Source organism: Nicotiana tomentosiformis, chromosome 8 (assembly GCF_000390325.3).
Source record: "Nicotiana tomentosiformis chromosome 8, ASM39032v3, whole genome shotgun sequence".
Lineage (NCBI taxonomy): Eukaryota > Viridiplantae > Streptophyta > Magnoliopsida > Solanales > Solanaceae > Nicotiana > Nicotiana tomentosiformis.
Window position 1 is genome coordinate 121884392 of NC_090819.1, and position 25412 is coordinate 121909803.

The window sequence follows — 25412 nt, forward strand, 5'->3', positions numbered from 1 at the left end:
GGTAGGTGCACGAGGTTTTAAACAGTGATTTTGGACAACTCCGAAACAGTTCTTGGCACGTTCGAGGACAAACATATGTTTAAGTGGGGGAGAATGTAACGACCCGGTCGGTCATTTTGAGCTCTAGCGCATCGTTCGGCGTTTTGAGACCATGAGTAGCTTCACTTCAGGTATTATGACTTGTACGTGTGGTCGGAATTGAATTTCGGGAAGTTCAGAGTTGATTTGGAAAGAAATTTCTAATTTCGGAAGCTTTAAGTTGAAAGAATTAACTAAGGTTTGACTTTTGAGTAAAATACCTCAGAATCAGTATTTGAAGGTTCCGATAGGTTCGTATGATGATTTCGGATTTGGGCTTATGTTCGGATTGAGTATCGGATCATCCGGGAGCATTTCGGCGGCTTATTATGGAAGGTTGACAACTTGAAGATTTAAGAATTTTCTAAGTTTGGTTTGAAGTGGGTTTTGGTGTTATCGATGTCCGCTTGGAATTTCGAGCCTTGGAATAGGTTCGTATTGTGATTTATGACTTGTACGCAAAGTTTGGCGTAATTCCGGAATGTTTTGATATGGTTCGGGCGTGTTCGTCGAATTTTGAAATTTGAAAGCTTAAAGAAGGATTTCGATCGTCGATTCATAGTTTCGATGTTGTTTGGCGTGATTTGAGGCCTCGACTAAGTTCGTAATGTATTTTGGGATGCGTTAGTATGTTTGGTCAAATCCCAGGGGCCTCGGGTAGATTCCGGATGGTTAACAGATCGGATTTTGGACTTAAGATAAAGCTGGAGATTTTTGGTTGCTGGTGCAACCGCTTCTGCGGAAGCTTCATCATAGAAGCGACCTTGCAGAAGCGAGGCAGTGAACCGCATAAGCGGCTGGAGACGATCTGGGCAGAGGCTGTGGGTGCAAAGAAATTCCCGCACCTGCATGATCGCAGATGCGACCGATGGAGCGCAGAAGCAGAGGTTGGCCAAGAAAGCATGGGCCGCAGAAACGGACATGGTCGCGCAGGTGCGCTAGCGCAGAAGCGCTGGAGGCCCGCAGAACCGGAGGCGCAGGTGCACAACAGGCACCGTAGATGCGGCCGGCGACCTGGCCTTGGTTCTCGCAGGTGCGAGATTGAAGCCGCAGAAGCGACTAGGGGACCGCAAATGCGAAAATATCACTGGGCAGAGTTGTTTTAAGAACGGGATTTGGCTCTTCTTCTTTCATTTTTCACTTGGGTTGGCCGAATTTGGAGAGCCATTTTGAGGGGATTTTCATCAAGCAACACAAGGTAAGTGATTTCCACCTTTTACAAGTTAAATACATGGTTTATATATGGATTTAAATATGAAAATTAGTAAAAATTTGGAGTTTTGGTAGAAAACCTAGAATTTGGTATTTTTGAATTTTCACCACGAAATTGGACGTGGAATTGGGAATAAATCATATATTTGAGTTCGTAGTATTATGGGTAAAGTTTATCTTCGAAATTTTTTGAAATCCGGGCACGTAGGCCCGAGGGTGGATTTTATTGACTTTTCGAGCGAAGTTGGGAATTGTAATGAATTGATTTATTATGAGTATTAGAGTATATTTTTATTGGTTTGCACATTGTTTGACTAGTTTTGGAGAGACGGGCATCGGTTTGAGGTGTTTGAGTGGCGTTGGAGCCGGTTATGGAACTTCGGAGTGAGGTAAGTCTCCTGTCTAACTCTGTGAGGGGAAACTACCCCTAGGTGATGTATTTCATATGTGCTACTTGTTGCGGGGGCTACGTATGCACAAGGTGACGAGAGTCCGTACGTAGCTAAACTCATGTTATTGTCCGGATAGACGTAAGTTCACACCATGCTATAACTGTACTATTTGAGTTGTCCCCCGCCTATTAAATTCCTTTATTTTACATTACGACTTGAGGCTAGACTTACGTAGAGTGATAGACTTGCTATTGTAGAGATTTGACATACTTCATGATTAGCCGCGGAATAATTGTACTCCTCTTACGAATTTCTCCCGCGCTATGCGTTTTCATCTAAAAGTTTTCCTTAAATTTCATAACTCGCACGTTTATTCGTGAATGGGGTCAAGGACCCATTAAAGCTTCTTATTCAAATGGGATTGGGCCGTTCGCCTCGGTAGTATAATAGATACATCTATGGTTCATGTCGTTTGACCCTAAAATTGCCAAGTGACTTCTTTTTAGTTTGACACTTGGCTTAATCACAATGCATACTACCCTCCTTTTAATATAATATAGATATATACTATATAATTTATATAAATAATTAGTATAAAGAAAAATGTTACAATATATTTTTTTGTTACTTGATTGAGGTTATTTTATACCAATAAATTTATAAATTATGATAATTTTCTTCTCTCATTAATTAGTATATTTGCTTCACTCTTTAATTTTAATTTATTCTTTTTTATATATAAATTAAGTTATATATATCGACAACATAATGAATTTCTTTTATAATGTTCTCTGAAATTGCACGAACACAAAAACATCCATGCAATGTTTTCTTTTGGTGTAATTCGACATATTATATTAGGTCATTTATAATTTATTTTAGATATTCATCAATAAGTGTTACTTAATAGAATGAACTACAATTATCATTTAAATTGATTAGAATGAGTAAATATTTTTGTCACCGTCAATACTAAAAAATTAAGCTACTACGTTATGTACGTTTATTTCTTTTTCTTGTTTGTGATGATAGCCAATTCAAAATTTTCGCTTTGAGTTTTGGACCTCAACATGTGATAGTCCATAACTTTATTTTTTGTGCTCTTCTTCCTATTTTTTTTTAAAAAAATTTGCTTTTTTGTCTTAAATGATTAATTTGTTATTTAAAAAGCAAATTTTGTTGTTTGTGTAAATATTTTATAAAATAAATTTAAGAGTCCCTTAATATGATTTTGCCTTAGACCACGAGATCCGTTGAGCCGCTCCTCAGTATAGGTCCAGTAATTTCTTTGCTTGAAAAATAATCGTATAAAATCACTGGTATGATTGAATCTGGAAAGGTACAAAACATCAGCAATATTTTGGGATACAATATAAATTGTGTTAAAAATGAAAAAAAAAAAACAAAAACAAAAAGAGTGAAAAAATTTGCCTTTACGTACTTTCTTGTAAAACCCGATAAAAAGGTTTGTTTACCTTTACCAAACAAACTTTGTCTCGGGAAGTAAAACTCAAGGTCGGCTGTTAAGACCAAACGGCGCCGTACAATTTTCTTTGAACCCAAACCTGCTATATTCTTCCTATCCCTTTCCCATCTTCTATGTCAAAAGGATTCACAAAGATAGGATTTTTATTGATATTTTCGTGGAATAGACTAAAACCAACAACATATACTATACTTCATCCATGGCTACTGACCACTCTGACGATTTAGACCAACTCCTTGACAGTAAGAATCTTCACCCTTTTCCTCATTTATCTATATATATATATATATATATATATATATATATATATATATATATATATATATATATATATATTACATGCCTTAGAACTGCATTTAACTGAATTGAATTAGGTTATTCAAAGTTACCCTTTTCCCCATTTGTAAATAGGTATCTGTCTTCGACTGTTTTTTTGGTTATATATTGAGTTAGATTAATCAAAGTTACCCTTTTTCTTAATTATATACTTTAGAACTACATATAACTGAATTGAATTGGGTTGTTTAAATTTACCCTTTTCCCCATTTGTAAATAGGTATCTTTCTTTAACTGTTGTTTTGGTCATATACATCAGATATATATGTAATTGAATTGGATTATTCAAAGTCGCCCTTTTCTTAATTTTCATTTTTTTTCAGGTGCTTTGGATGATTTTCAGAGCCTCAATCTAGCTTCTGGTTCTCAAAGGTTTCTACTTTCTCTTGTGGCATTATTTATCTTTACTTGTGTTTTAAGCTAATGGGGTTGAATTTTGAGCTGTGAATTTAAAAGGGTTGCTTTTTTTATTGTAGAAGTGGGGATGGGGAGGACAAGAAAGATAGTTCTTTTATGCCTGGTAAGGTTCAAGGCTTAGGGATGACGTTGCCCGATAGGAATGCTAAGACAAAGGGGAAGCAAAATTCTTCCGGTGAGTCGAAAGACTCGCACGTAGCTGAAGCTCTTGATAAGCTTAGGGAGCAGACGAGAGAGGCTGTTAAAGGATTGGAATCAGTGGCCGGGCCGAGACCTGGTGTAGATAACTTGGGGAATGATGCAATGATGGAGGAGTGGGTGAAGCAGTTTGAGGAGCTTTCTGGGTCTCAGGTATATTATCTTTATGTTTTTTCAGTTCTAATGGTGTTCGGTTCTTCGCTTTTAGTTCTTTTTGTGAATTGCTGAACATGGGAGCTGCAAAAATATACATCTCTTTATGAAGATCCATAATTGAATGCAACATAGTTAGACTGTTAGAGAAATAATTTTGCCTTATTTTCATTGTCCTTCTTGTTGGGGATAATCAGCTTCTTTTTCCTACCAAATTGATTGCTTTGGTGCATCAAAGTCTCGTGCAGTGGGTTAATATGACTTATCATTTTTATCATGTGGTGTTAAACAACAGTCACTCTTTGACGACTCATCGGGTGAATTCTTAAAAGCCTTTATAACCGAATTCCTTTTGCTCTAAGATCTCTGTGCTTTGGTGGATTGACATTGATCTGTTATCTTGTTTTAAATTAATTGCAATTTTGTCTGTTGAGCTTTAGTTTTGGACGGATGGTTTATGTCATCTAGTTGCTTCCTGCTATTAAAAGTGCCAACGGAGACGCTTATGAATTGAGGTTAAGGAGTATCTGGATGCTTCACACAGCATTCTGACACATTCTTCTCATAGTTCAAGTTCTGAGAATATTGGAATGTTAATAACAGTAATCTCTTAGTAATAAATTGTGTGGATACATTTGGACATATTCGAATAGACTGAATGGGAGAGATAAAGGCGGAGAAGACATTATCTACTACAATGTGGAGTAGCATGCTTCTATGAGTAAAGTGTTTGAAGGTTTCTTTAGGTTTTAATACGGCGACATTGGTGTTTGAAAAGTGACGTGTTGCCGAAGAGACTGAATTGACAGCTGGGAACTCTTGGGAGATCAATTTTCCTTGCAACAAGTACTAAGACAAGGCTAATCTGGATTACACCGGAACCTTTTAAGTCATAGAAAATATTTCTTAATATTCGAGTGTAGTAATCCTTTAGTTTATGACTGCAATAGCTAACCGACGGTCAAAATTTAGGTCTCTCCTTACATTCCTTGAAAAATGATTCTCAGTGTGGGGCCAAAGATAATTTCTAGTAACTTTTTTACTCATGGTGTATGTTTCATGTGTGCAAGTTTATGTTTCTAAAGCATGCCTGTAATGGCGGATTTTCATCTCGTTCTGATGTTTTCATCCCTGCTCTAGTCTATTCTCTGCACTCTTTTTGCTTCACAGGGATCCTAGAGACTTTGATTACTTGTTACATAAAATTAAGCAGATAGATTAATTCCATCATTGGAATTTGTGATGAAAATTAAATGTATATGAAAGGAATTATCTTAAGCTTGATTTTTCTGGAGTTACTATAATATGTTGGGGATCGTAAACCATTTCTTGATCCATATGTTGCAAAAGGGTGAATGGGAGACAAACAAATTGTAGAGCCTGAAAAATGTAAACAGGTCCTCTTTCCAACAAAATAAAGAGTTTGCTCCTTACTGTAGAGCATCTCTTCGTGTTTTGAAGACATCCAGTGATGTTTCCCATACCCTAATCACGTTAAGAGTTAAAGCTAACTTGGGAAAATACATGGAAACATGAGAAGTTTTTTATTTTTATTATTATTTATTTATTTATTTTTGTATGCAATTCTGGATTAAGTAGTACGATCAAGAAGCTGCATAGTAGGGTCGATGTATTTTTCTCTAGCAGCAATGAATGGTGTTCACAGCTTTGGATTTGGATTTGAATGATGTAATGAACCCAATTTCTCAACACAAACACAAACTTGTATATTATACTTACTGAATGGAATTACATTAGAAGCAAGAAATACTAACGGAATTAAAGGGGAATGGAAGCATAACCAGAAGGGGATGAGAAGCCAGAGATACAGAGATAGAAAGGGGGCTAGAAGACAGACTCGGAGAAAGGGGAAAGGAACTTCAAAATATAATCGTCTCCTTTATTTTACTAATCTACTGCTATTTAAACATTCTTTAACCCGGGTCCCACACATAACTTGCTAAATTTCCCAATACGTCCTCCAAGATGTTATTTCCATTCATAACAATACCCTCATCCTCAATAAGAACCTTGTCCTCAAGGTTCAAGTAGAGCAACATTGATATCATAGCGGTGATTATGCCAAGACTTGAACGTGGATCAGGTGTTACATCAACGAGAAATGGGTCTGAAAAACGGCTATCAAACAGATCCCATGAGAGTAATGTTGCAAAGAACAATGTTGGAATATGCAACACCTTTGAGTCAACTATTAGATATAGAGCAGCAGTTGGGATCTCACAGACTGACTCATGAAAAACCATATTGAACTTAGCCCCATCTAGTCTGGCAACACACTGTGCCATCACCCATCCATTGACAACATGACATAATCTCTTCAAAGCCTCCTGGAAAGCATGGTCTCTTAGGATAATGGAAACTAAAACAAGGCCAGAAACAATATTTTTAGCAACTGTAGCTCTTTTGTCTAGACACCAATATTTACAAGCATGAAGGTAGAGTCTAGAAAGGTGCCTGGCAGGCGTATGCAGTTGGTAGACAGAACTTTCATGCTCAGATACCACTAAGTAAAGAACAATTTCAAGGGCAACAGCTTTTCTCAACTCCGTCTTAAGTTTGTCAAGCCTTGAATCCATTTCTCCAATCTTTTGCTCTAAACCTGCTTTATCTTCACACTCGCAGGTTTTCACGGTGTTGATTATTTCATCATCGCTACCAACAAAATAGCGACTTCCACCAAGTGCATCCCCATTCCTTCTGTTGTAATTCAAGTAAAATTGATCGTTTGATGCCTTGTACCACCATTCATCTTTAGCACATATACCATCCCGACTGTTGTTTATAAACAATTCAGAACAAAAACTACCAACCTCGAGTATTTGCCATGTGTCGACCCAATTGTAGACACGTATTCCAAAATCACAGTAAAGCCACATAATACTGTTATCTGTACCATCACTTCTCTTAGTTGCTCTAAAAACTCTAGTAAGTTGTGGCATATTCGTGCCAAATGTAAGTTGCAAGAGAACACTAAAGGGAGCAATAACAACAACATCAAATAGATCCCCTGCTTTTGTCTTGTGTTCACCTAAGAAAAGGTTAGCAACCTTGTGAGGACAGTCTGATATAACTACGTGGAAGTCATTGAGCTCAACTATTGTCTGTTTGTTAATTGTCAGTATAGGTTCATTGCTCATATTCCATGTACCAATTCTTGCAAACCTTGTGTCGGCCTTTTGAAATTTCTGATCGAACAACTTCAGCACCTCATCTACTAAAACTTCGGCGCCTTTTTCTGTTATAACATTAAGCACACACTTCGCTAAAGTATCTTTGTCATAGTATCGCAACATAATTTCAGCAAGCAATGCAAATAACAAAACAAGAAGGTTTTGTCTCCCGGGTAATATCGTCGCTCCTGGTTCCAACTCCGTCAAGTCGGATGAAGGATCTTTTTCAGAATTATAATAAGGATGAAAAGCTGGAGATGTAACTGCCAGTATCAAATTAAATTGCAAAATGTAGGAATGTAAATACCATTTCTGTCTGGGATCCCATACTTTAGTCGTAGAGTTAGAAAATGCAAATGAGCAAAACTTGCCAGCAAATCCCAACAGTAGTAGTGCATGCATGTACTCGGTATGACCGGTTAGACTCAAGGTCTTAAAATTTACGCCAAGAATAGTAGAAGGTCCACCAAGGTTCACAATGAGTAGATCCGCTCCGGGGTCGAATGGGAATCGAGTCACGTAATCCTTAACTAGTAACAATTGATTGAAAGTTGAAACCAGTTTACCACCAGGATCCAATACGTACTTAAATGTTGTCCTGGTGCCAGCAAGTTGAAGGCTAATCACTGAGCCTGTTTCATTCCATCGAGAGATTTTGTCGAACACTTGGCCATTGCTGAGTTTTGGACCTAGCATCTCTGGATGAGTAACACCATTGGGTACGGGAATTGTGTTGCTGTCCGTCTCGATTAAGTGTTCTAGCTCGAACAAAATAGAAACACTCTGTCCATGAGCCACTGCCAAGGGAATAGCAGAAAAGGCATTTGCACATTCCTGCCTTGATTTAGCTTCACAATCGAGAGCCTCTGTTGCATCTACAAAGTCTGTATGCTTATTCGAGGATTCAAAATCTGGTTCTTCATCAACCATAGGGGAAATATAGATTTCTGAAATATCATCATGTGCTACTGCAGTCGTGGTCGACTGGGGACTTTCATCAAACACCTTGTCTTCGTCGATGGCGGACTTGTCTCCATGAGACAGTCGAGCATCAGAAGCATGGAGTTCAAGGGCTTGTAGATAAGGAATTGAACTCATTGTGGAAGGAAAATGAATGTTGGGACTTGCTGTTGTAAGTGTTTCGTCGAACACTTGTTGTGTGTCTGATTTTACAGATGCAAAATTATGCAAGTTGGAATTATGGCTCGGAGCAGCAAAGGAAGATACATGTGCTTCTGTCGGAATCGAGATAGGATAACCAACACAGTCCCCACGAGCCGGTGCAATAACGGCTGGACGCCAAACCGGATCTACAATGTCTCGCTTCCGAAAATGCATGGTTAACTTCTCTGTGAAATGCTTCCAATCCCAAAATTGATTGTTCCGATATAGCCAATCGAACCAAGCCCATGCATCGCCATCAAGGTAGAGGTAAGCGAGAAATAACCGGTCCTTCTCAGAGAAGCCACGAAGATGAAGTAGCGTTCAGCCCGAAAAATCCAATCCTCTGGGTTACCCCCGCTGAATCGATCTAAAATCACCATTGGCACTGGAGTACGAACGATGAAAGCACCAATGTAATGAAACCCAATTTCTCAACACAAACACAAACTTGTATATTATACTTACCGAATGGAATTACATTGGAAGCAAGAAATACTAACGGAATTAAAGGGGAATGGAAGCATAACCATAAGGGGATGAGAAGCCAGAGATACAGAGATAGAAAGGGGGCGAGAAGACAGACTCAGAGAAAGGGAAAAGGAACTTCACAATATAATCGTCTCCTTTATTTTACTAACCTACTGCTATTTAAACATTCTCTAACCCGGGTCCCACACATAACTTGCTAAATTTCCCAATACGTCCTCCAAGATGTTATTTCCATTCATAACAAATGATAAAGAAGTTACTGATGCTTTATTCTCCTTTGTGTGTTTTAATTATGCATCATGTTTATCCTGTAGCTTTTTACTTGCTTGAAATGGATATATGATTATTTTGTTCCTCTGATTCAGGACATGGAGTCGATAGTAGAGACCATGATGCAGCAGCTTTTGTCAAAGGAAATTCTTCATGAACCAATGAAAGAAATTGAAGAAAGATATCCTAAATGGTTGGAGGACAACAAAGCTAAGTTGAGCACTGAAGATTATGAACGTTACAGACACCAGTATGAACTTATAAGAGATCTGAACAAAGTTTACGAGACTGAACCTAGCAACTTCAACAAAATTGTAGAGCTTATGCAGAAAATGCAAGAATGTGGCCAACCGCCAAATGATATTGTTCATGAGCTTGCTCCAGACTTTGATATATCATCTCTTGGACAGCTGTAAGTACTCTAATATTTTCTTGTTCATATTGAGTTAACTGCATACTGATAACTAAGTGGTTGTTATAGTTTGTAGTTATCGTATCCTTTTTCCTAATTTCCTCTGTGGAGAGCTAGTTTGCCAAGGTTTTTGACCTATACATGGTTTGCACTAAAAAGTTTGGGTTGTGGTTTAAATTCAACTCAACTACGCTCAACATCAAACTAGTTAGAGTCGGCTTATGAACCCTTAGTAGACATTCTGTTCTATTACAGCTCAGAGGAGTTCATAGTTTGACTAAGTTTACGCTGGTCATCGACGTATCACAACCCTCTCTTCCTTTATTCGGGTGCGATTTAGAAGTGCGAAAGTATCTTTCCTAGACTATTTTGGGGTTTGCTTATTGTTTACATAATTAAAGTTTTAGCTTTTGATAGTGATCTCACTAAGTTGAAGTTTCATACCTTCGATTATTTTTTACAAGTGGACACAGATCAAGGTTAGCATTATAGTTGTAAAATTTGAAGCGCGGCTTACATGTATTAAGATCTTTTCAGTACGGAAAAAAAAAAAGGAAATACAAAACCCATCATACGCATGATCTCTACCATCAGTGTTTGAAGATAGATTGCGAGAAGTGTTTGATGTTTCGTAATACCTCATTAGACAATGCTATTATTCTGTATCCTTTTGGTATATTTAGCTATCTTTCCTGTTGTTTTGCAGATCCCCAGAGATGTTGGAGGGCCAACAGAACTGCTGTGTTATGTGAAAACTGAAATGTACCAGTCCGAATGTCCTGCTTGTTTTGTTTGTCATAGTTTGCATAAAACATCATTTATTTTGCCCCGGATTCTATTTGTAATCTTATTGCTCTTAATATTTCCTTTTCTTTTTTGGTGTTCACATAGGAGTCCTGTTAGGCCACAAAATGGTTGCAATTCTTATTCTTAAAACGGTGGAATAAGAACAACACAGATACGGCCAGCCAGTGCTTTAAGTTTAAAACAGTAATAGATGATGATAAAAGCTAAGTGTTGCCACCGGAGTCACAAAAGACTATCTAAATTGATTCACTCGACAGTTGCATCGATGATTTTCACTTGTTAATATATAGAGTTCAATAATCATATTTTGTGTTGATACAAAAAATGGGATTCCCACATTCATACGAGAAAACATAAGTAAACAAAGGTACAAAGAGATCACTATCGTTTCCTTTATAACTTATTTCTAATATAAACAAAATGAATGGAATGGAATTAAAGAATTGATTAAATGGCAACAGATGCAAAAAATGTTTAAGCGTCAGAGGGAGCAATCCAGTGGCGTCCGTTGACAAAGCTCTTGGCTAGAAATGGGTGGGCAGTGTCGTAATCCAGCTCACGGGCCCATGATACTCCCATCACTGCTGCTGCTCCTGGCCCCCAGCATTTGTACACTCCAAAAAATGCAGTCCTGGAATTTGTCATACCAGTTTAGGATTTAACTGAATATTCGAAGCCTAAAAAAGAGCAAAAATACAATAACAACTGATTTAACTAAAAATACCAGCGGATATATAATATTTATGTATAATCGTGTTCTATCAATGTATAATCTATGTCTCTCGTCTTACTTGTTCTTGTTGCTGACGTGGTCCCAGTCATCCCAGCCACCATGGGCTACAACGTCATCGAAGTAGGTGTAAGAATAGACAATTCTGGAGTATTGGCCCATAGCACGGCCCACGTAAAGTGGGCCGGACCCTGTAACCCTGCACCCTATGAATGCAAATCCAGACTTCTCGTCGGAGGATCTTCTATCTTGGGCTGCTATGGACCCAAATCTTGTGGCTATTGAATGTAGCTCGCAGTCCTGCCCCAACAAAAGCAATATATTACAACGACAACGACGACGACAGTAAAATCTCATTAGTGGCGTCTGGGTAGTATAGCATGTACGCAGACCTAACCCCTACCCAAGGGAATAGAGAAGTTATTTCCAAAAGACCCTCGCCTTAAGAAGACAAATAAGCAATATATTACACTTTTCCTAATTTTATTTGGACAGTTATTAATAATTACAACACCAATAACTACGTCTAGATCCTAAAGAACTTGGGAACGAATAAAATATTAGAAGTATTAGTATGATATACTCTCTCTATCTTAAAAGTTTTACTATCATTATTTGAGGATCCAAATAATTTTTTTCTTTTAACTATATTTTCATACATATTTACTCTAGGAACCCTACTAGTAATTATTTTGGACGTAAATAGTTGTAGCATAGTTTACTACAGCACCCATATCGTTGTTTAAATAATGAAAAAGTCGTGAACGTTTAAATAATGAAAAAGCAATCCTCCTTTTATGCTACAGACATCAAGAACAGACAAGGATTCCAGCTTTAGCAAATCGGCGCAATTATATCTCACTTTTTCAATAATTTCTTGTAGTATACTATTAGGTACTACTATTATCTTCTTTTTCCTCATCTTTCCAATGCAACCAAATATTTTAAAACAAATTGTATTACTTTGTGCTCATACTTGTAAGATTCATTTTGATATATAGCAACTTTAAAAGTTAGCTCATTAAATAAAGATTGTCCTTGATCACAGTGGCGGATCTACCTTATCATGTAGGGGTATCACGGCACCCGCTCGCTTCGCTAAAATTTTTATTATGTATATAATATCTTTGTGAAAAAACGTATAAATGGATAGAGTGACACCCAAAAATCACAAAGTGAAAGCGGGTGTCATTGGTTCAGCCTTTCCTTTAAAGGCTTTCCGTGGGCTCATGACTGCAAGTTCAATTCCTTATTGGAGCAACTCCTTTGATTTTTTTTTTTTTCTACGTATTAAGATTTTCTTTATTTTCGGCTTGAGCCCTAGGGCCTCACCTCTTTTCCTTCTTTTTCGGTTATTTCTCTCTTTTTATTACTTGTTAAGCCTCTCTTCATTTTTTTTAACTTTCAGTACTCATTTTGTTTCTATCATTTTACCTTACTTTATGAATAATTATTTTCTATAGGTAATTTGAATTGATGTTAATTAGCATATAATTTTTTTATTTTTAATGAAACGATATTAATTTATATATTTGAATATAATTTGAGCAATATCTTCTATTGAGTTTTGAAAAAAAATTAAATGGCTTGATTGATAGTCGTTTTGAGTCTAATATCATAGGTTGAATGTTGAAAGTTTTTCTTTGAAAATAATTGTCATATAACTCAACAATTAAGATGGAAAAATAAACAAAGAACAATACAAGTAAATTAATCTAGTCAAACAAAGAATATATAGTGTAGTTAAGGTACTCTTTAAGCAAATATTTATATTGGAGGCGCTCTTTTTTCATGAAATGTTATTTTTCTTTTGCAGTTTTATTTAGAATATTTTTAAATTAAGCGTTAAAAATTTAAATTAAAATCGAACTTATTTGCTTTGTGAATAAAAGGCCTATTCAAATTAACCAAAAACTAACCGAACCGACCCATTATTCCTAATATTTCTTTGTAGCTACTGACATGTATACTGTATGCATAACATGGTGTCACCCGCAACCTTCGAATCCTGGATCCGCCTCTGCTTGATCATATATATAAGAGTAAATTAAAGTTTTAGGTATATACCTTATACATGGAGCGACCATTGCCAAAAATGAAGTCGATAGAGCCCTCAATGTAACATTCTTTGAAGTAATGGCGACCGGCGTCGTCGCAGAGAGTGTCCTGTGCGCCGTAGAATCCACAGCCGGAGAAGAAAGCCTTGTCGCCTGATATCCGAAATGCCACTGCTTGCCATCCCTGCATTCCTGGCAATGGTGCTGGTGCTGTGTTCTACAACAGCCAATTACCATTACATTCAACAAAAATCAGAGATTTTCTTGTGACAATTTTAATATTGTGGTAAAGATATGACAATACACTAGTAACAACAGCCAATTACCATTACATTCAACAAAAATGAGAGATTTCTTGTGACAATTTTAATATTGTGGTAAAGATATGACAATACACTAGTAAGAACCCATGAGTTTAACTTATATATATATATATATATATATATAGAGAGAGAGAGAGGGGTACTTGTCCAAAAAAATGGATAAGTAACCTGTAGCATAAAGTAGATTAGCTGTTACGGACTAGAATATATTAATTAATTGTGTAAAAATTCTTTTAAATTGTTAGTTAAATTCATATATAGATGTTGGATAAGGTTTTATAGGTTGGGATTTTCCATATATTCTCCAAATTTTCTATAGAAAACCACTACAGATAATTATCAATATTTAACGTAAAGTGTAACCTAGAAAGAGAGTAAATTAAAAAACATACTATAATCGGTTAAACTTTGCAAAATGTACAAATTGTATAAAAACTTAAATCTATTCTCCGATTGGTGCAAACTGAAAAAAGTTTTCTGACATCCTTATCTAGTGTTGTATTTTTCCAGTTTTCTGACTCTCTCTCTCTCTCGTTTAAAAGTTTACCAGAAAGAAAGAAACAAAAAGGAGAAAATGACCATACTTTGAAGCTAATATTTCGAGCAGAGAAAAAAGGAGCATAAACAGTGACAGAAGCAGTTTGATAGGTACGAAGCTGTTGTCCATCTGCGCCTTTGTCCTTTGCTCTATCATGCCATTCTATTATCGTCACTTCCCTTCCTGCTCCTTGAAATGTTATGTATGGCTTTGTTTCTGGCACCACCACTTTCTCTCTACAACAACACATATTTCCATTAAAATAAGAGAGACAGACACTCGTGAATTGGTCAATAATTGAAAATGTACGAAACATGTTCACGTACTTGGACTAATAAAAATAAATGTCATTATATGTAGATGCTACTTGCATGGTATATAAGAAAGATAAAGAGAATTAACCTAAATAGTCGCCAACCCAAATGCTAAAACTAGTAGCTGACGAATGTAAAATATATGTATAATTTATGTGTAATATATGTATAACTATATATAATCGGTTTATAATATATTTATACTTGCTATTAAAAAAAATTAAACAATAAATTAGTCCAGCTATTTGTGTAAAGATACCTGTAAGATATTGAATTATACCATTTGAATTTCACGAAGGATTTTTGTTTTGAGTGTCTCGCACAGGTGATGACACTTGCATTGTTCAAGAAAGGTGTGAATCATTAAATACACGTCTTATATTCTATCTTTCAACTCTCTTTAAAGAAGAAGAATTAACTTCTACACGTGACAATATAAAACAATTTTATATTATCGAATTACCTAAATAAAAATTACATATAATTATCCATAAATAGTGGAATTAGTAACCTTGAAAATAAATCAGGTTACCTATTAAGATAAGTTTAAAAAGGAGTATATTTTACCTACGGCCAACTTATATAAAGTGAATCCAAAGAGTAATTTACCCAGTAATTATCTTATAGTAATTAGTAAAGGACTTGATTGCGTAGAACTTAAACACTCAAGAAAACTCTGTTAACATATGAAAGTAGTAAAACAAGATCAGAGGATGGGTAGGAGGAAAAAATAATTACATGTAATAACCAGGGCAAATGTCAATAATGACATTCATTCGGTTGTTGTGTGGAATAGAGTCCACAGCAGCCTGAACTGACTGGTAATCTCCAAAACCATTAACGTTAACTGAGATATGGCGAGTGCCTGAAGGTCCGATCCATTTATGGTGGCGGTGCTTGATAAAACTGGAAGCTGCTGATACACTGCTACAATCTGCAAAAAAGAAGAAGAAGAAGAAGAATAAAAAGTAATGTACGAAGAAAATTGTGAATATGGTAAAATAAGAACTGAAAACAGCCATTATAATAGAATTTAATATCCTGAAAGAATTTGAGAGAGAATGTAATCTTGGGAAACTGGGGAAGAATGTTATTAAGTGAAGGAAGTATATATATGTGTGGGAATTTGGAACGTGCAACGGTCATATTTTCTGTGTTCCCTCGCCTTTAGGATATGTGTGTTAATAATATAATGTGCAAGTAATTAATTTGTTATATATGCGTGACCATTTTGTTCAAAAGTCAAGAACTTGGACTCTTATATTTGTTTCCATCATTTGTAACTTAGATTTCTGTGCTGATTGGCAGCAAAAAGCATAATCATACACTATTTAAAAAGAAAAGGAGTAAAGGGAACACTATATTGCTATTAAGTTTTGGGGAGATTAGTTTTATGACCATTACAAATGTTAATTAGTTATATGACTCTTTTTTATAAAAGATTGTTATAACATAAATAATAGTAGGTAAATAAACACAAGAAGATATTAATATGGTCATTTTACTCAATTCAGGTTGTAATTGTATTTGTGAATTCGATTATTCTGTATCATTTATTAGAATAGTGAGTTTGAACAAATTTAGACTATTTAAACTGAGAGTAGTAAGTTTTGAATTTTTAATTTTTTCACACTTGAAGATTTAGCATATTGAATTACTATGCTATAAATTTAGCGTCAAAAATGATGGTAAAGGATTTTTGTGATAATAATTTAAACTTGTGAAACTTGCCAACGTAGGTGCACTGGTATTATTACATCCTGAATGATGAATAAATGACATTTTTCCGGTATGGCAATACTGATTATATTCTAGTCTTTTCTGTTATAAAGTCTTAACTAGAAATGGCTGTTACCTACCAGTCAGAGACTCAGAATCTTCTAACCAAATATCATGTCTTCAACATAAGTCCTGCAACTCTGAGTATATAAATGTTTCTTTCAAGTGAAATCATAAAATTAAGTAATAAGTAGCTCGATCACTGTAAGAAAGGTAAGCATAAACTGAAGATAGTTAAGGTAAAAAACCATAACTGATTAAATTATCGAATAAGCTGCATTCAGGAAAAAATAGGAACTGAGATAAGTTTAAATAAGCAACATGGTTAGTGAAGATTCATCTAGGCAAATTTTACTTATTTGGAATTGAAGCATATTTGTTGTTGTATAGAAAAATAATATTATTCCCGTTGTTTCAATTAAGCGAGTGCTAGGACCCGTAGTCTTCATTAAAAAGTAAGTATTATAAATCAAACTCTTTTCCAGTTAAAGATAAATGAAAACTACTTGAATAAAACTGTAGTTAAAGAAACAAAAGCTATAGACTTTTAATCTTTTTTTTAAATTAACTACATATAATGAAGTGTCATTCTTTTTGAGACGGAACAAATAATAAGAAGTAGTAACACTAAAAAGAAGGGAGAAACAACACCTATAGAAAAGAAACATGATATTAAATGAAGTCTACACCGTAACCAGAGGGGTTTCATGTTCGAGTAGGTTCGATCTCTAAGTATGAAGTCATTATATTTGTTAGGAAGTGTTTTTTACCTTCCAAAGTGATATTTTTCTATACTTATTCGAACTTAATTAGTCGGACCCAACGTGAATACCAGGCCGGAAACAAATAAAAAAATGAAGACTACAAAGTGTCTCGAATGTTTAGCTGTAAATGTCTGTGAGTTTATAGATAAAAGGTTGAAACGGTCATGTTTATTAATTTGCATGTGGGAATACATAGGAGTTATAGAGATAGTGGTGTGCAACTGTGCATGTAGGGAAAAAATGGTCCTAGCATGGTCTCTACATTTTTGACTACTAAAATACACTATAGTTGCTTTCCCTCTTCTCCCCTTGGTCCCTAGCTATGTGGAGACCCACTATGAGTAATTTATGTTTTTTTGTTTTGTTTTTAATGTTCATGGAAATGGGCCCTTCGAATTTAAAAGTGAGTTTTTTCGAACGTTGGAAAGGGGGGAAAGAGATTTTTTTTCCACACAAAGGGGCGTTGAGACAAAAATTCCAAACTTGTATAAAGATTGATCTTTTTAAAAGAAACAAGAAAGTTTTTATGATGGGATGTTGATTTTGCTTGATTTTTGGATGTAGGCCCTCAAATCATTGAACAAACAGTTAAAAAGAATGAAATCCTGTTTAACCTTGAGCAGTTAATAGTAATTCGTGTGTAGAATGAAAAAAGAATTTCTCTCAATGAAGTTAGTAGTTACTAATCTAGCAAGAATTTATGTCTGAAGTTTGAACTTAAATATTTTTTGTCTGAAGTGTGACCTTATTAAAGTAAAACTTCATATATTTTCGTCCGAAGTTTGACCTAACTTGCAAAAGCAATCAAAAAAACTTCAGTTCGTAGTGTAAATTTCAGACAAATTAGTCTGAAGTTCGTTAGTTTGTAGTGCACACTTCAAACAAAACCAGTTTGTTATATTTGAACTTTAGATAATTTTTCCTGGCATGATAGTTGCAAACTTTAGACAAAATTAACTTGGTATTGTCTGAAGTTTGGCCCTGCAATCCCAAACTTTAATTGATGCTTCGTCGAGTTTTGACAATAAACTCTTGTTTTATTATTTACGTACTAAGTGTTGGGGTGAAAACTTCAGACAAATTAGTCTGAAGTTCTTTAGTTTGTAGTACAAACTTCAGACATATTAGTCTGAAGTTCTTCAGTTTGTAGTGCAAATTCAGACAAAATCACCTTATTATATTTGAACTTTAGATAATTTTTTCTGGCATGATAGTTGCAAACTTCAGACAAAATTTAACTTAGTATGTCTGAAGTTTGTCCATGCAGTCCCAAACTTCAGTTGATGCTTCTTCAAGTTTTGACAATAAACTTTTGTTTTATTATTTACGTACTTTGTATTGGGATGTATTAATAATTGAGAGGCAGTGGCGAGTCTTTCTTTCTTCTTGATTTGTCGCTTTGTCCAATTTCTAGAAACGATAACATGTGTAACTTACAGAATAACATATTTGAGAGAGAAAAGAAGAAGAAGAGGAGGAAAATAAGAGGAGGATGAAATGAGCGCATAGGTCGCATGATACGAAGTTCTTAAAATTAGGGTATAGGTTAAATAATTTTAAAAATATGGGTATAGGTTAAATGGGGCGCGGCCAAATAGGGCGCTCCATGCAATTTTTACGGTAATTGTTTCATTTTCCCCTTTTGGAAAAGTTTCAGTATTTAGTTTGTTTGTGTTCGTTGGAAAATCCTTTTTGACAAAATTATCTCGGAATGAATCTGGGTCCAAATTAGAAATAGGCCATTTCTTAGCAATATTTAATGAGTAATTTCTTCTCCGTTCCTTTAAGAAGAAGAGAATATTTCATATTCTTCATCATAAACTTTTTTGACAGTGTCACTAAATAGTGTCATTTACTAGGAGGTAAACTTGCTTGTGGTTCAAGGTAAATTTTCTAACCTTCAAGATATTCTTAAAGTTATGCAATAATAGACGGTGATGTATTCTTCACACATAATTGCAAATTAAAAGGCTATCAGTTGTGATTTTTTGTTAACAATGTCTCTCGTACGATTATCAAATTAAAATTTAAATATTTATAATTTTTGCATTGGTCATTTGGGTTATGTATTTCGTAATAGAAAATTGATTAGGCATTATAATTGATCATACCAACAAAAAATCTTATTAATTCAAGATAATGTTTATACTATGTTTTATATTTAGATTACTAATTATTATGTCAGCTCAATTTGCTCATATTTTGTAGGAAAATAATAAATCCGACTTTTAATTAAATGTATTATATATATTACATGATTTTTAAATTGTGTTATTTAAGAATTAAATATTATATATTGTCGTCCTTGCATCAGGTCAGAATTTTATTAGTTTCATTAATTCGGGTAAATAATTCTCCTTGTCTTATAAAAAAATAATCATTGTAGAATTTCTTTGGTACTATTTCACATTCTTCATCATAAAATTTTTAAGGAAGTTTAGTTTTAAAGGATGGTACTTGATTTTTCTATTTCACCTTATCTTTTCCTTCTATTAATTTTAGTTCTTAAGAAATTACCAAGTTCATCAAATTAGGAATTTTAGTTTAAAGGTGTGCATTGAGTTTTTCCTATTGAGTTAGATAAATAAGATCACCAATTATTATTATTGTTATTAGAAATTTATACTTTCAAACAAATTATTAAATATAATATTTATGTTAATTTTTAAAGTTTAATACTCATTAATATGGGGTACGCGCGTACCCTGAGACTAGTATTATATTAAAAGTGAGAAGCCCATAACTAAAAAGTTGAATTACTAAATTACCTCTCTTATTAATCTAAATTCTTTACTTATTTAAATAAATAAATAAAAATATTAAATATATTTGAAAGGGTGTAACCCTTCAGATTTTATATATTACTAATGTGAGTAACCATTCCTATTTTCTATAGTATTCAACCATTGCTACTGTTGGCTTAGACATGCATGTTATGTAGCACAAGACTCGGCCTTGGTCCTACCCACCTCCCTCGACTCTGCTTCTCTTCCCATGTGACACCGCTTAAGTCCTGCATCTTATTTAATATTGGGTCTCCGTCAATTGTCATCAAACTCGGTAATTACTTTAATTGAAATTTTGGTTCATTTTTCTTTTCAAAAATTTGAATAGAAAAATTACATTTGGAATCTTATCTTTCCTTCCGATCCTATTTTAACTAAGATTTTTGTACTATGTATTGACAACGTACATAAAAAAAAATAGTACATTTTTAATTATAACTTATCACCTATGTTGCGTGGATTCTTCAAAATGATATCGCACCTGTGTCGGATCCTCCAAAAAACACACTATTTTTGGAGGATCCGACACACACCCGATAATATTTTCGGAGAGTTCGATCAACATAATTTACCACTGTTACACTTTATGTACATGATTATCTTTAGTTACCTCTTAATGCATTCCATTTTACACTTTTTCCTCCTTTATCCATACTTTTCTACAATGTTCTTCCTTTTCGTTTTGAGAACTAAACAGGTATGATTTTGACCATAAATACCTTACTTATAAAAATCCTTAAATATAAATATATATAATTCTATATTTGTTAACAATAGTATTTGTTAAGAAGAATAAAACTAATTTGATTTGAAGTGTCATTTTAAAAATGTTATGTCTTTTTAATAAGTATTTAATTAAATGTTTTTTTTTGTGTGAAAGTTTAGTCAACCGATATATGATGTGTAGAAGTTTTTTTGTGTGGAAAAGTTAATGTTATTTGTAGGAACCCCAAAAACCAAAACGTTAAATTACCAAAATATTCTTTTAAATAACTTAAATACCCTACTTTTAATTATATAAATATTATCTAATAATTAATGTTTATTAAATAGATCGGGACGAGAAGAAAACTATGTGATGTGTCTTTTCCTAAAAGTTGTGTTCATTCAAAATCGTAACTAACTTCTCCTTCTAACACAAATGCCACAAGTATAAATGCATAATAATATGTATAATCCTTGATATACAAATGCCCTGCAATCCGTTCTTATATCTCCAAAGTTAAACCAGGGGCGGCCCAAGAATATTGGTGGCCTAAAGCCTTTCGATGTTCCTACACATAGAACAACACAATTTAGGCAATTGTCACACAATAACTAACTTAAACCAACAAAATATAGGGCGAGTAATGTGCTAAAAGTATAGAATTTTGGCCTAACATCAGTTGTTAATAGTTTCTTTTATAAATAATTTAGTCTAACCTAAGATATTGTTGATCTTAGATAATAGAATTAAATTCATATACATACCTCACTAATGATGTCACTCGTAAAATTTAAATAATAAAAAGTTTTATATTCGCGACAAGGGTTTAGGGGGAGTGATTCTCTTTCTGCTTTTTTTGCTCAAACGGTTACATCACTACTAAATTAAAAGTTATCTTGATTTTTTATAAAATATTTTATTTTTTATTTTAACATACCCAATATATTTAGACCCTACTTCTAAAGATTGTTGTGAGATGTATTTGATACAACTTACCTTAATTAAATATATTGGGTTCGAGTCTTGTGGTTAAAAAAAATCTTGTTAAAGCGTGTTCTCTGTTTTACTAGGCCTTACGCGGTACGAATCTAGATTAGTCAGGGTCTCAATACAAATACGAATAGAAAAATAAAAAAAAATATTGGGGCCCTCAAAATTTGGGGCCTAAAGCCTTTGTTTTAGTAGCTTGACCTTTGGGCCGCCCCTGAGTTAAACATGCATATTAACTCTATGTTAACGGTAGTGATCACTTTCTCAACCTTTTTATCTTTAAAGTTCATGAATAAAAACGTAGATAAAATGTTACTGCCATTAGCATTTATACAATTATTGTTACTTTTCTAAGATATATATTAGCTTTGTTATTTTTTTAATAATTATACTATTTGCATTAAAAATACAAACTATGGAATACCATTGTTATGTTATGGTAACTGACTGATATATCTAGGTTCGATATTTGTCATTTTTTACTTTTGGTAACTAACGGGTTAGAATGCTAAGTCAATAGGTTAATACCTATTGCACAAGGAAAGTTTCCAATCAGAAGATATTTTCTCTTTTTATGTATCAAGTTTTTATTTTACTCTCTTATAGGTGGGAGATTGAGGAGATTTTTGTTGCTTTGCTGAGTCAAGTTTCTATTGTAGAAGGTGGCAAACAATGACCAATTTTCTCAGTTGAGGTTTAAATAATTTTAAATTCTTGTGGAGAGAAACTACAATAACATGATTTCTAATTCGAAATTTTTTGTAGAAAAAGCAAAAGTAATTAATCATATACAAGATGTTCAGTGTTCGCACATGATTGGTGATAATGAACTTATATTGGAGAAGCCACAAGGTAAGTTTTAATATTTTATCAATATTTTGGTATTATATCAAGTGATCTTACGTTTGTTTGTTTATTTGTAGAATAACCTGTATTAAACGAATTTCGCGTAAAAGGTTGACACAAACAAAAGATCCTAAAAAGGAAGTCAAAGAAGGGCGAAGAAAATGCTAAATTGTATTTTGGTTCATTTATTTTATAATGTGAAGTGTTCTTAGACCGATATGGTAACTATAGGGCTGGCAAGTGGGCCGGTCCAAACGGTCCCGGGTCCGGTCCCGGGCCGGTCCCAAATTAAACGGGCCAAACGATCCCGTGCCTAAACGGGCTTTTTGTAGGGACCGGCCCGAGACCGTTTGGTCCCGGGCTAAACGATCCCGGCCCGCGGGCTAAGTGGACCCAATATATTTAAAAAATAAATAAAAATTAAATAGATATTAGACACAAAAGGATGTTAAAAAAAAAATATCTAAGACGATGCTTTGTAAATTTTATTATAGAATTGTGACCTAAATTTTAATATTCAATATTTAATATTGAATATATATAGTATATAAGATGTATATATAGTATATCGATATAAGATGTATATATAGTATATATATATAAAAGCTATATTCGATAAGCTATATATACATCTTATATACTATATATAAGATGTATATATAGTATAGTATAGTATATATATATATATATATATATATATATATATATATATATATATATATATATATATATATATATATATATATATAAACTATATTCGATAAGCTATATATACATCTTATATATAGTATATAAGATGTATATATAGTATAGTATAGTATAGTATATATATTAAATGTATAATATATATATATATATAAGTTATATTCGATAAGCTATATATACATCTTATATATATATATATATATATATATATATATATATATATATATATATAAGTAATAAGCTATATTCGATAAGCTATATATAAATCTTATATCTATATATAAGATGTATATATAGTATAGTATATATATTATATACTATATAGTTACCAAACTCTCCCTCATAGACGCTCTATAATCACCGAGTTGAAGTCTTGCTTGACTGAAAGCGCTCTCTGATACCACTGTTGAAACTTGAATAGTTAAAATGTCTCGGGCCATCCTTGAAAGAACCGGAAAGTATTTTTTTTTGTTCTTCCATCATTCCAAAAGATTAAAGGAACCGTCGGGATTCACTTCCTCAATTCCCTGCGATAAATAAACTTCAAGCTCATTTAGTTATAAAAAATCACTACTACTAGAACCTTGAGAACCCCTAAACTCCGCCCAAGTACTAAGTGCTCTTACTCCCGCAGTTCTTTTAGATGATTGAGAATCAGAAGAAGAATGAGTTGGAACATTTGGTCTAGCATGATTTAATGTAACTTGATAAGTATTAAAAATAATTTGAGCATTTATTCTAAAAAGTGTTCTCTAAAAAGAAAAATCTCCGTATTAAAATTTTTAAAAGGAGTAAATAAATTGTAGTTACACTTGTGAGCTTTCCTAACGGCGGCGTTAGGTGCAGTCACGACTTATTATGGATTTGGAGCGTGACACTCAAATGGGTAGAAAACGTCTTATCTTTTTGATTATGTATAAAAGCAGGGAGATGTTGTAAGAATTGTTACCAACTTCACACCCTATTTATCTGGATTAATCCTATACGTTTCAGACTTCTAATATTTCTTTCTTAAATGCATCATTCAATATATAATGAAGAATGACCATTCAGATGGAACATGAATCTGGTCTACATGAACTTTTTTTTGTAACTCCTCAAAATCTTCTTACTTACAACATAATGAATTGGTTAATCCAGTGGTTGATTTCCCATATAATTGATTCATTGATAATAATTAATTGGAAGATAAATTCAATATTTGGTACAAATAATAGAAATAGTGTTTAGATGAAGGGTAAAAATGTCATTCAATTTTTAATGGGCATTATGTAATTTGTTGATTACACACGCTCTGACCTCGCACAAGCTTGAGACGAGCAACAATGGAGGTCAGAAAGACAGAGAGAGTGCATGACAAAGAGAGAGAAAGAAAATATTTGGAATGAACCGACCAACCTTTATTAATATATGTATTAACTATATATACAAATTTGCCTAACTAAATGAATATCTAAAGTAACCTCTTTACAAATTAACTAACTAACCACTTTACAAGTATCTAGCCACTTTACATAATTAAGCCACAACACCCCTTCCCCCCCCTCCCCCCCCCAAAGTTGGTGGTGTGGAAAACACTACCAACTTGGGCAAAACTGCTGAATGTTTGACTCCTATTAGTGCTTTAGTTAGAACATTTGCAAGCTAGTCTGTAGTTCCTACATGATGCAGTGAAATCAACCCCTCTTGTAGCTTGCTTATCACAAAGTGACAATCGACCTCTATATACTTGGTTCTTTCATGGAACACTGGGTTCCTTGCTATGTGCATGGCAGACTGGCTATCACAGAACACTGCAATGGGCTTGGGGAAAGGAAAAGAAACTGTAAGTTCTTCAAACAGTTTGTTAAGCCACACCAATTCCCCCACTACCTTCCTTAGATCTCTATACTCTGCTTCTGCAGAAGACAATGAAATGGTGTCCTGCTTCTTGGATTTTCAGGTAACAGGACTGTTGCCCAATAATACAAGGTAGCCACTTACAGATTTTCGGGAATTTGGGCATGCTGTCTAGTTAGAATCACATTAGGCCTTGATAGTATAATCTGTATCTCTGGACATGAATATCCCCAGGGATGGATTTCCTTTCAAATATCTAAGTAGATGAAAGCCTACTTTCAAGTGAGGTTCTCTGGGGTCATCCATGAATTGGCTCAAATTTTGTACACTGTAGGTTATGTCCAGTCTGGTATTGGCGATAAAGTTGAGCTTCCCCACTAGTTTCCTATATTAAGTAGGGTTTGTCAAGGCCTCTCCCTCTTTGGCCTTG

General features: G+C 34.1%; 2 protein-coding genes across 2 annotated transcripts; one reads left to right on the forward strand and one right to left on the reverse strand.

Annotated features, from left to right (window-relative positions):
• The first annotated feature begins 3199 nt into the window (after window positions 1-3199).
• Window positions 3200-10684, forward strand: LOC104100089 (peroxisome biogenesis protein 19-1-like). Its single transcript, XM_009607258.4, has 5 exons — window positions 3200-3410; window positions 3828-3876; window positions 3981-4272; window positions 9482-9798; window positions 10505-10684. The coding sequence occupies exons 1-5, from the start codon at window positions 3368-3370 to the stop codon at window positions 10548-10550; spliced, it is 747 nt and encodes a 248-aa protein (XP_009605553.1). The 5' UTR covers window positions 3200-3367; the 3' UTR covers window positions 10551-10684.
• A 187-nt stretch (window positions 10685-10871) lies between these two features.
• On the reverse strand, window positions 10872-15714 carry LOC104100090 (probable pectinesterase 68). The gene is made up of 5 exons (XM_009607259.4): window positions 15306-15714; window positions 14300-14489; window positions 13403-13609; window positions 11397-11635; window positions 10872-11236 (listed from the first exon to the last, which is right to left on the reverse strand). Exons 1-5 carry the CDS (start codon window positions 15587-15589, stop codon window positions 11080-11082), a joined length of 1077 nt encoding a protein of 358 aa, XP_009605554.1. The 5' UTR covers window positions 15590-15714; the 3' UTR covers window positions 10872-11079.
• Between the last annotated feature and the right edge of the window lie 9698 nt (window positions 15715-25412).